Raw genomic sequence first — 12,417 nt, forward strand, 5'->3', positions numbered from 1 at the left:
TCACCAGGATTCCTTGACTCCTAAGGAATTCAGAGCACTTTCCAGATGTATCCTCATGTCGCCCCAGGGGAATAGGGAAAAACCTGACCTGTGGTGGGGTTAACTACTCTCAAACTACTGTTGCTACCACCCAGCCAGCCACCAGCATGCCTCAGGGCCTCCAGAGACCTGGGGGATGGGGGGCAGCAGGGAGGTGCTGGTGGTAACCTCCCTTCCTATGTAGTAGTAATAGCGGCTAACATTTATCAAGTACTAGGTGGCTGGCACTGCTGAGGGCTTTGTATGTATTGACATTTTAGGTCACAAGCCCCTCAGGTATTTGACATTGTAATTCTCATTTTACGGTTGTATGGTTGTGCCTGTGATGTTGTAGACCCCTGGAGAGACCCCGTCCTACCTGTTGTGGCCACCTTTCCATTCCCAACCCCTGGTTCTTGGATTATCTCCCGTTATTTAATGGGGTTGAGGAGAAGCTTGGGTTTGGTTTTAGACTCCCAAGCCCCATGCTTTTTGGGTTTTTAGCCTTGGACTTGACCTCTGACCTTCACTAAGAGGGTCTCCCTGAAGTCAGGAGGTCTCTTCTAGTTAAGATGAGAGTATGGCTGGTTGACTCCAGAATGCCCAGAGTTCATCATCAGCCAGGATGCCTTGGTCTGTCCCCCAGATTACCATGTGGACTTGAGCTGGAAGATGGTAGATTTGGAAGTCAGGATTCAAAAGCTTTAAAACAGTGGTTCTCAACCTTCTGACCCTTTAAATACAGTTCCTCATGTTGTGACCCAACCATAAAATTATTTTCGTTGCTACTTCATAACTGTAATGTTGCTACTTTTATGAATCATAATATAAATATCTGATATGCAGGATGGTCTTAGGCAACCCCTGTGAAAGGGTCGTTCAACCACCAAAGGGGTCGCGACCCACATGTTGAGAACCGCTGCTTTAAAACCTACTCTTCCCTTTTTAACACAGAATACATTAGATATAGCTGAGCTCTGTAGAGGAATAGACTTGGGTAGCACATTCTTTTTACCACACCAATTGCTTTTTGGGTCTTCAGCATGTTGAGAGTAGAATGACAAAATTTTATTACAGGCAGCTGTTGAGTTTGCTTCTATGATCTTTCGTCTGTGATCTCTAAGGGTTGGGCGGCTGGATGTTGAGATACTGAAGGCAGAACCGTCATACATCCAGCATTCATTCATCCAGTCTTTATTTCAGACCCTGCTCTGTGCCTGGCACGGGGCTAAGTGTGAGGATAGGTAAACAAAACAGACAGTTTCTGTCCTTGACTTGCTTACTACATTCTAATGGGGGAGAGAGACAAAGATGAAGTAGAAAACAAATGTAATAATTAGAAAAACTGATAAGCCATGAGGGAAACAGAAGTACAGCCCCCAGCACCTGTTGAAATGTAAGTCAGATCTCGGGACTCCTGCTCAGAACCCTCAGTGGCTTCCAGCTCACCAAGAAAAAGCCAGAGTCCTTACCTTGAGCTGGAAGGCTCCCTCCATTCTCTTCTGACCTCATAACCCCCCTCCCTCCTCAGTGCTCACTCAGCCTGAGCCACATCACCTGCTTTTCCTCAAACAGGCCAGTTACACTCCCACCTTTGCACTATTTCTTATGCCCAGACAATGTCACCTATCACCTTCTCCAGGAGGCCTTCTGTGGCCACCCTGGTTAAATTTCAACCTTCCCCTCCACCCCCAAGCTTCCTATCCTTCCCTGCTCTCTCATTCTACATAGCATTTATTACTATCTAAGATACTTTATTTTATTTTTTTTTAATATATTTTATTGATTTTTTACAGATAGGAAGGGAGAGAGATAGAGAGTTAGAAACATCGATCAGCTGCCTCCTGCACATCTCCTACTGGGGATGTGCCCGCAACCCAGGTACATGCCCTTGACCGGAATCGAACCTGGGACCTTTCAGTCTGCAGGCTGACGCTCTATCCACTGAGCCAAACCGGTTTCGGCTATCTAAGATACTTTATATTCTACTTATTTATCCTGCTTGTGGTTCCTGTCTGCCATTAGGGTGTATCCTCCCAGAAATTTCATTCACGGTTGCATCCCCCTCGTGTAGACATGTTTATGGCATGTGGGAGGTGGTCAGTACACAGATGAACAGGACCACTGGGGAGTGAGGACAGAAGATGTCTTACTGCATGCAGGGATGGTATCTTTGAAATGATGTCATCTAAGCTGAGATTTGAAGGTTAAGTTGGAGCAGTCACTCTAGAAGCCAGACAGGATAATCCAGGCAGAGGATCAGCAAGTGCAAAGGCAACAAAGAGCTTGGTAATGAGAGGGACTCTGAAGGAGGCCTGTGGGCCTGCAGGGTTATAAGCAGAAGGAAGGGCCTAGCTGTGCTCACATCATAGCCTCATAGCCTGTGTCAGAGCCCCCCCACCCCCAGCACCCCAGCATTTGTACCCCCACCTCCCATAGCTCTCTGGTCACTCTGTAATCTGATGCCTATGGGAGCAAGAGATGGTGGCCTGGCCTCACTGAAGGAAGTGGCCTGAACATTTTTCCCATTGGAGTTGTTGCTACCTGATCATCTACCCTTTGCCCTTTCTTTTCTGTGCTCCCCTCAGTGCTCACTTACTTGTAAAGTAAGTAATTTATTTACTTTACATTTATTGGCTGTAAAATGGGCTATGGGGTCCAGCATTTTCAATTTCAGTTTTGTCAAAATAGCTTGACAACCGGAGCATGTGTAGCTCTGCCCCTGGCACACCCTGCTCTCTGGCTCAGGTTGGTTTATAGACCATGACGTTTTCCCAAAAGGAGAGTGGAGCACTAGTCATTCAAATATTTATTGAGCACCTACTCTTTCTCAGGTACCAATCTAGGAACGAGGAATACAGTAGTAAACAAAATGGACAAAATCGTTTTCCTCATGGAATTCATATTATGGAGGAAGAAAAAATAGACACTATAAATACATTTTATATTATGTTAGTGATACATACTTTGAAGAAAAGCAAAAGGAGGAAAGGAGGAAGATAGGAAGTGGGGTGGATTGGTCGGGGATGTACACATTTTTAAATAAGGTGGTTAGAGAAGGCCTCAGTGAAAAGGTGACATATGAGCCAAGACTTAAAAGAGGTGAGGAACTGCCCTGGCCAGTGTGGCTTATTTGGTTGAGCATCATCCTGTGCACCAAAAGGTTGCTGGTTCAATTCCTGGTCAGGGCACATTCCCAAGTTGCAGCTCCATCCCCAGTAGGGGCCATCCAGGCGACAGCTGATTGATGTTTTGGTCTCATGATGTTTTTTTCTCTCTTTCTATTCCTCTCCCTTCCTTTCTCTCTAAAAATCAATTTTAAAAATCTTTAAAAAATAAAAGGCATAAAAAAGAAGAAGTGAGATTAAGTCATAAAGCTATTTGAAGAAAAAGTCTCTCTGGTCAAGTGAACCATGTGTGCAAAGGCCCTGTGCTGGAAACATGGCTGTTTTGTGCCAGGGTCAGCGAAGAGGCCCATATGGCTGGAACTGAGGGAGTGATGGGAAGAGTAGGGGAGAAGAGTTCCAAGAGGTAATGATGGGGAGGGAGACAGAAGGGGGTGTACATCTCATACAGGGCTTAGGAGCCATGAAGCCATGTTAGGGACTTTGGCTTGTACTCTTTAGTCTTCTGTGTGCATGCTCCTGTGCGGGCAGAGTCCCAGCCTCAGAGCTGGCGGTGCTCCACACTGTTACACATGCTGAATGGGTGACTACAAACCCTGACAGATCCTCCGAGAGTGTTCCCATCGTATAGGTGGGAAAACAGATGTTGAGCTTTGCTTTGTAGTCTTTGGCCTCTTTCTCCCCTTTTTGACTAATTTAAATATTGTTCAGAAGAAGCCTGTACTTTTTTTTTTTTTTCAAGTCCAGAGGAACGTTTCTTTTTCTTGACAGCAGCTCTTTCCACACATTATTGCTTGTCGATAGTTGAGAACTGGCACCTGCTTCTAAAATTAGGTTCTAGAGACTCAGGGCTGATATAGGGACATTTGCATGTGGCATTTGCCTGCCTTTAGTTTCTTTTTTATTTGAGCCTTTAATTGCTAATGGGTCTTAGGAGATTGATTTTGACCAATCAGTTTTCACCCAAATCCCAGGAGGCCCGCATCTTGGCAAGCTCATCTAGACAGGCTTTCACCAGGCACGTTACCAAACTTGATGTTTCTGCTGTCCAAACTGGATGGACTGGTCCTAAAATAACCTGTTATTCAACAATGGAGGGAATCTGTAGGGATGTGTGGCAACACATTTTACATACCCTTTAGCCTGGAGTGTGTGTGTTTCTGCAGGGCTTCATTCAAAGTGGAGGAGTTGCCTCGCTTGACGGAACGGGACACGTGGGACCCCATTGTGGGGCAAGGGTGGAGAGTGTCGGCACCTCCATTTTCTAGCTCCGTGACTCCAGAAAGATGCCATGACCTCTCTGGGCTTCAATTTTCTCATCTGTAAACTGGTGATTTTATTAATACTCTTTACATAGTGTCCAGCCCGTACTGCACACCCGTTTACCATTACTACTACCATTGCCATCTTTGTTCTGAATCTCGTGCCACACCTGAAGAACAGCTTGTTTTCTCCTAGTTATTGAGCCACTGGAAAGAGCCTGTCTGTCTGAGTTTGGTGACTACATTGTCTCAGTTAATAAGTCTGAAATCTGGTTTCTCTACTGCTGATTCAACCTTTTATTTTTTTCATAAGTTTTTTTTAAAATTTATTTTTATTGATTTCAGAGAGGAAGGAAGAGGGCGAGAGAGATAGAAACATCCATGATGAGAGAGAATCATTGATTGGCTGCCTCCCACAAGTCCCCCACTGAGGATCAAGCCCACAACCTGGGCATGTGCCCCCGACCGGAATCGAACCTGGGACCCTTTTGTTCGAAGGCCGGTGCTCTATCCACTGAGCCAAACCGGCTAGGGCCTAATCTTCAAGTTGACCTTCCCTGTTTCTGTAAAGTGAATTTGTGTACTTACCTGTGAGGACCTTTTTCTTTTTAAAAGGAGACGATCAGACCAGTGAGGAGTCGTGAGTAGAGTTACTGGGCGGTGAGTAGAATCATCGTCTCTATTAAACACTAAGCTTCATAGGGGCCAGGGCATAATCCAGAGCATGACACAAAATAGGGGAATATTTGTGGAGTAAATCAACCTCTGCCCTTGAGAATTGAAATGACAAAACATGTGGGATGATCCAAGTTTGGCTTTTCTGTTCCAAATGAAGAAACGGTGGCACCACCCTAGCCCCTTTTATTCACTCTTCCTAGCTTAGTCTTGACTGCCTTTGAGCTAACATGTGCCTTGGAGCAGATTTCTGAGCAGGTATTCATCAGGCAAGGATTTACAAGTGAGAGTTGTCAACACTGAAGTTGGAAGTCACCAATGCGGGCTTCCAGGGATCAGTATTCCCTGCCTGAATATCCTTGAATTAGAGATGGGTCTTGGCAGCCGATCAGAGCTTGCCAAATACTCTTTCCCCTTTGCCTTTCCTAACACGTCTTCTCTGCTGATCTCACAGTACCAGTTGTCTCCCTTGTCAGTTAACTGCTAGTTCACTGAGCGTGCAGTGTGCTGCGCTGGTGCTGCCAACTTCATGCCTCTCATCCGATTGCAGGGCATGGGCTGCTCTGACATGAATCGCTGCCCTAAGACTTGAATAGTCATCACGGGGCCATTGGCTGGCCATTTGGGGAATGGCTGGCTTCTTACTATTTTTCTTCCTACTGAAGACCTAATAGGGTTTGCTGGCCCTGGTGGCATTCGGAATTTTTCTCTTGTCCTCTTGGAAACGTCCTTTGTCGTGCTCTGAGAATGATCATGGTCCATTTCCTTGTTTTATACCCAGGAAGAACACTCATTGATGAAGAAATAGGTTTGTCATAGAATGTGAGGTGTGGGAGGGACTTTAGCTGTCATTTAATAGACTGCGTGTCAAACTCTGTCCCATGGAGCAGTGGGTTGTCTGGGGCCCAGGTGAGGAAAGGGGAGAGTGGAGTGAGCCAGGCTCTAGCCACCCCCCGCCCTACATCAATCAGAGCAGTCCCTCTTTTGTTTTTTAAACAGTTTAAAAGCAAGGAAGGGCTTGAAAAGCCATTAATTTTGTTGAATTCTCTTGTTTGACAGTTGGTAACAGTAAGGCTCAGATGGAGGGATTTGCCCAGGATCACACAGCTGTTGGTAGCAAAGCGCGATTTCCTGGCAGCCATCTTGGCCTTGGATCAGCCTGGCCATGTTTGTTGAAGTTCGCTGCTAAACCGTATGTTCCTGGTCTGTCCAGTCATCGTTGTCTGGCACTCAGCAGGGAGTCCTCTTGTCTTGATGGATTATGGGCCTTTGGTTTTGTAGCTTCTCTGAGAACCTGTCTTTTCATTAATTCTGTCAGCAGACATTTGGTGAGCTCCTGGGATGTGCCAGGCATAGTGCCAGTCACTGGGTAGAGAGCATTAAACAGGGCTGATCCCGAATTAGAGTTGTGAGGAGGCTGTGGAGAAGTCCACAGGAATTGAGTCATGTGTTGGGAGGCCTCTGCCTCGGGGTCCAGAGAAGGCCCCCCTGGTGCAGCCGTGTTTGAGCTGAGACAAGGATGAGCGCAGGGGTAGGAACAGTGTTTGGGGTGGAAGTACCATTGTTTCCTAAGCTGTATTGTCTTTAAGAGAGTGATACAGGCCCAGGACATAACATTCCCCAGACAGAAAAAGGTGAGTGATGAAAGGTCAGTCTCTCACTCATCCCTTGGTAATCCAGCTTCCTTTCTGGAGGGAGTCACTGTTAACATTTCTTATTCGCCCTTTCAAGGAAAGTCAGTGCATTTGTAAGCATGGTATTTATGTTTTTCTTTTTTAAGAGGAATGGTAGTAAACTATACTTTTAAAAAAAAACATGTTTTCTTTGATTACAAAATCCACATTTTTAACTGGTTAATAGTTAATCTGCATTTTAACTGGTATGCGTATGCTGTTAACCGGTTAAAAATGCGGATACCGGTTAAAAATATGGATTAGCTATTAACTGGTTAAAAATGCATATTTTGTAATCAAAGAAAACATGATAATTTCAAGAGAAACATCAAAAGTGCTTTATTCAAAGTAATGTCCATCGCTAGCTACACATTTCCCCCATCTTCCAGGTAATTTGTGGATACCGTCCCAATAGAACTTTTCTTGTTTTGAGGCAGACCATTCAGAACCCCAATTTTCCACTTCGTACGTTTTTGAAGTGCTGCTCAGAAAGTGCGTGTGCCATCGATCGGAACAAGTGGGAATCTGAAGGAGCAATACAACCAAATAGCATCAAGAAACACAATTTCCATCACCCCTAGAGTTCTTTCGTGACCCCTTCAAGCCAGTCCTTCCCTCCTAGAAGCATCCACTGATCTGACTTCTATCACCATAGGTTAGTTTGACCTCTCCTACTTATTCGAGACTTTCATATACTAAATGGAACCCCACAATATTTGCAGTGTTTATGTGTCAGTATTCTTTCATTCTCACATCCCATCAGAAAAAAATATGTGATATAAGTGGAGCAGCAGGTGGTGATGCCCCCATTTTCAGGAGGGAAAGTTGAATTATAGAGAAGTGAACTGTAACTTTAGTACAGTACTCCCTTTTTAAAATTATTGTTATTATTAGTTGAATATATCACTATGCATTTTCTTTCTTTTTTTTTTTTTTTTAAAGATATATTTTATTGATTTTTTACAGAGAGGAAGGGAGAAAGATAGAGAGAGTTAGAAACATCGATAAGAGAGAAACATCAATCAGCTGCCTCCTGCACATCTCCTACTGGGGATGTGCCCGCAACCCAGGTACACGCCCCCGACCGGAATCGAACCTGGGACCTTTCAGTCCGCAGGCCAACGCTCTATCCACTGAGCCAAACCGGTTTCGGCCACTATGCATTTTCTTAATGTATTTTTTATAGATTTAAATTCATTTCATTAGCTTAAAACACAGATGTTTTTTATCTCTAGTTAATAAAATTACATTTAGATATGTGAAGGCTTTCTTTTTTTCTTAAACCTAACCCTAACTCCAGTGGCTAAAATAAAATTTAAAAATCCCATCTTTAGCTGGGAATTTTTTAAAAAAAATATTTTTTATTGATTCTTAGAGAAAGAGAGGAAGGGAGAGGGAGAGAGAGAGAGAGAAACATCGAGAGCAAAACATTGATCGCTGCCTCATGCACACCCCACCGGCTATCAAGCCCGCAGCTCATGCATGTGCCTTTACCAGGAATTGAACTGGCAACCTTTCCATGCATGGGGTGACGCCCAACCAACCGAGCCACCCCAGCCAGAGCTAGCTGGGAACATTTTTATGAGTTTTCCCCCTTCTCTTTTCTTCCTAGGACCTCATTTTTACACTCTTAGATTATATTACATCTCTGTCCCTGGATGGAATATCAGTGATTCTCACTAAGGACTTCTTTTATAACTCTAGAAAACATCAGAGAAAACTACTGTGTTTTAGATTTTATTTCTCAGTTCCTTTTTTTAAAGCCTAGTGGCAGGAGAAAGCAAGCATGTCAAAGGATTTTTTTAAAAAGTGAGATTAACAGGAACTGGTCCTGTGATTATGGCTTCAAAGTCATCTTCCAAGGATGGGTGTGCACACTTACGTGTCTTTCAGTTGCTCCTGAAAGACAAAACCAGTCCTCCAGGTGTGCTCCTCTTTTAATTTGGACTGTGCCATCCCTTTGAGCTATTCCTTGGCCTGTAAATGCTGCAGTTGAGGAGTATCCTGGCCCAGAATGCTGTGTTAGCAAAAGTGACTCATCACACTGGCCAGAGCAGTTTCTGAACCAAAACTTCCCTCCAATTACTGCTTTTGAATGCGCCCCACCACTTCCAAAGATGGAATCCAAACCCTAAGCTTTCTCTGGCCTCAGTGGGCTGCCTACTTTCAATTGTGGCTCCTGTACACAATCAGATTCATCAAAAAACAAGGTCTTGGCCCGTTTGGCCTCCACTGATGTGTGGTGACAGCTGAGCGGTGCCAGCAGTCTTTCCTGTGGCATCTACAAGGCTGAGCTCCTTTAGGACTGAACTGTAGGGTTTTTTCCGTTCCTGCAGAGAGAATGAAAAATCTCCCCTGCACTGACATCCAAGAGGCAACTGCAGTGAGAGGACACAGCGAGATAGCCACTCTCCGTAGACCCACAGGGCGCAGGTGATCTTTCCCAGTGAAATGAGGTTTTTGAATCAGTGTCCTGGGATAGCTTTGCAAACGCATTTTCATTTCTCCCCACCTCCCCTTCCTCCTCTGCTTTAATTTCCTGTATATAAAACAACTTCAGAGGGATACAGTTTCTGCATCACCAGTCCCATCGGGCCCTCTGCAGAGGAATATGCGAAATAGATACTGCAGAGAAGTGGCAGGCAGTCCACCGGGCAGCAGTTTGAGTTTGTGAGTGCGTAGTTGCTTAGCACCTGTAAAAGGAAATGTCATCAAAAGCTCAGTGCTGTCAGGGTCTCAGCAGCGATGGTGGTTTGACCTGACTGACCCTGAAACTCTGTTGCTTTGTTTAATCCCCCAAACTTCCCACCCTTTCCTCCACCTGGGTGGTGGTGTATAACACAGATTCAGCACCGGCAGGTTATGTTCTGGGAATTGAATGCTCCGACTACAGAGTTGAGCCTGCAGACCAGGGGAAAGCCATCTCAGCCCCTCTGCTGGGGAAAAGGGGTTCCTGGACAGTGCCGAAGTTAGACATCTAAGGTAGCTTTTGCCTTGTCCACTTTGACTTCCTTCTAGATTTAACATGGGAAGGGCTTGTCTCTTACTTTCTGTGATTCTTTTGGCCTGTGGTTCTTAGCCCCGTTTGCCTTCATTGATGCCTCTTAGACTAAACTTCACCTTGAGTTACACAGGGTACTGTCCTGTTCTGGGTGCCTCTACCAGTTATGCTTTCAAGTCTGTGACTTCTGAAGCCATGCAGCCCTTTATTGTGTGGTAGATATCCCGTTATCTTGTTGAGTTCATTTGCTCATTTTCAGAACTCCAGAAAGAATCTCTAGGTTGGTGAGGTTTCTCTGAGGAAATGGCTTTATGTGCACTCAAAAGAAAATTGTTTTTATTTTTATTTTTTTAAAATATATTTTATTGATTTTCTACAGAGAGGAAGGGAGAGGGACAGAGAGTTAGAAACATTGATGAGAGAGAAACATCGCTCAGCTGCCTCCTGCACACCCCCCACTGGGGATGTGCCCACAACCAAGGTACATGCCCTTGACTGGAATCGAACCCGGGACCCTTGAGTTCGCAGGCCGACGCTCTATCCACTGAGCCAAACCAGTCAGGGCGAAATTGTTTTTAATGTAAGCAAACTGTGGGAAACAAATGCCAGATAGTTACATAGCATAACAGAGCTGTCAGAGAGTCTATCAACGGAACACTGGCCGTGTGTGGAGCCCTGGGCCAGGCATGAAGGGGGAGGATGGATAGAGCTGTGGACCAGACATGTGGGTGCTCCCTTTGTGGATCTGCCTCCAGCCCCGACTCCTGCTGCCAGGAGTGGCAATTAGAGTCCCCACCGCGGGACTGGCATCATCAGATGCAGCGGCCTCTGCGGCTCTTTCCCACAGCTCCCACGGAAAAGTACCGTCACCCCTTTCAACCTTGCAGAGCAGAAGCAAAGTAGAATTCGGTCTTTTTCTTTGTACCATGTTGTCAGCCAAGCCTTTATTCCTTTATCCTAATGGGACCCACAAAGGATGTAAGGCAGCCCCAAGACAGTACATATTTGTTTCCTACTGATCGCTGAGACAAAATCTATGGGCATTTTGTTTGGGGAACAGCCCTGCTGCCATCCTGCCACAGTACAAGCTTAGCCTGGAAAAGTACAGCTGGGCTGAAGAAGAGCTACGTTGGCTTTGTTTCCAGAGACTTGAAATGATCCCTGACCCGTCACACTCGTCTGACCAGTAACCATCTCTCTCCCACATGGTAACGAAAGATGTTAGTGGAGTACATGTTTAAGCCTCTTTGAATGGAGTAAGTTTTCTCCATTCAGATGTCTGGTTTTTGGGTTGTGTGGTTTTCTTACCATGTGATGGAAGGAGACTTGACTTGGGATGGTGAACACACTATAATATATAGATAATGTATCATAGAATTGTGCACCTAAAACCTATATAATTTTTTTTTTATATCTTTATTGATTTTTTACAGAGAGGAAGGGAGAGAGATAGAGAGTTAGAAACATCGATGAGAGAGAAACATCGATCAGCTGCCTCCTGCACATCTTCTACTGGGGATGTGCCCGCAACCCAGGTACATGCCCTTGACCGGAATCGAACCCGGGACCTTTCACAGATAAGGGACCAAAATGACGGATTCAAAATATTTCACCACAACTAAGAAAGGTTTATTAACCAATGTCTCCCCAGTAAGTCAAATTAAAAAGAAAAAGAAGCTATCTTCCCATACTACGGTGTGCTGGATCTTTCTCCCCCTCCTCCTCCTAGTGCTCGGTAACGGAAAAATGAAATGAGACCACAGTGAAAAAGTCACCTTTTTTCCGTCCTGGCCAGAGTCGTGCCCACAGATAAGAGACCAAAAGGACGGACTCAAAATATTTCACCACAACTAAAGAAAGATTACAGTTTGTTTCATTGTGAGTTCTTGTCCTTATTCTTTCCTGGTCCAACTCTTCTGCTGGTTCCCTCCAGTGATGGGGGAGGGGGGGTTGTAGTGGGTGTGGAGGCCTGGAATCAAGTGGTGAGAATCATCCAGAGCATCTTTTAACCCTGTGGCTCCAGGTTGATGGTGTAAGAAATTGACCACTTCTTTTAGAATTCAAGAAGGGAAGAACACCAGCTCCAAGTATAGAAGAAGAAAAAAAAGCCCTCTTTTCCCCGTGGCTTAAAATTGTTAAATGTGATTTTTTGTTTTGTTTTTCTTGGAAGAAAGAAAGCACACAATGCTATCAGAAGCCTCACGGCATATGTGTGTGTCTGGTCCTTATCCTTGGGCACATGTTTTATGTGGTTGAAGTCAGAGTTTATATCCTGTTTTTCATTTGACATTATCATAAACATTTCCCCACAGGTCTGACGACTCAGTCAGTCTATTGAGCTGCTGCACTGAAATGTGCTAAGCTTGTCTTATATTGTTGCGTATTGTGGTTGTTTCTGCTTTTCGGGAAATGGAAGTTGTGTAGCAGCTGATAAATATGCTTTGACCCTGTAAGCATCTACTGACTGGCCCTTCCTTCCTTCCGAGTGAGATGGACACTGGCCTGCTGACCAGATGAAAAGTGTCTGTTGTTGGGTCAGCAGAGCCCGGACCTGAAGTCTGCCCCTCCTCAGCATTTCACGTATTGGTCCAGCCACTTTTCATTGAACACTTTCCATGTGCCGTCGAGTAGACAGACAGTCTCTAAACGGGCGTTCTAGTGGT

At 45.0% G+C, this 12,417-nt stretch overlaps 1 protein-coding gene and 1 long non-coding RNA gene across 5 annotated transcripts in view; both read left to right on the forward strand.

Moving 5' to 3' along the window:
• Positions 1-7,228: 7,228 nt before the first annotated feature.
• On the forward strand, positions 7,229-11,085 carry LOC111828033. The gene is made up of 3 exons (XR_002831785.1): positions 7,229-7,408; positions 9,090-9,186; positions 10,815-11,085. It is a non-coding gene; the product is annotated as an uncharacterized LOC111828033 (long non-coding RNA).
• Positions 11,086-11,325: 240 nt separating this feature from the next.
• The window catches only part of AP1B1 (adaptor related protein complex 1 beta 1 subunit), a 26,628-nt gene continuing 25,536 nt past the window's right edge, over positions 11,326-12,417 (forward strand). For all 4 annotated transcript variants that reach the window (XM_023762934.1, XM_023762935.1, XM_023762936.1 and 1 more), the window contains exon 1: positions 11,326-11,381. In XM_023762934.1, the coding sequence (XP_023618702.1) occupies positions 11,345-11,381 (37 nt within the window). In that variant the 5' untranslated portion in view covers positions 11,326-11,344. The remainder of the gene's footprint in view (positions 11,382-12,417) is intronic.

This window comes from Myotis lucifugus, unplaced genomic scaffold, assembly GCF_000147115.1.
Source record: "Myotis lucifugus unplaced genomic scaffold, Myoluc2.0 scaffold_269, whole genome shotgun sequence".
Taxonomy (NCBI): Eukaryota; Metazoa; Chordata; class Mammalia; order Chiroptera; family Vespertilionidae; genus Myotis; species Myotis lucifugus.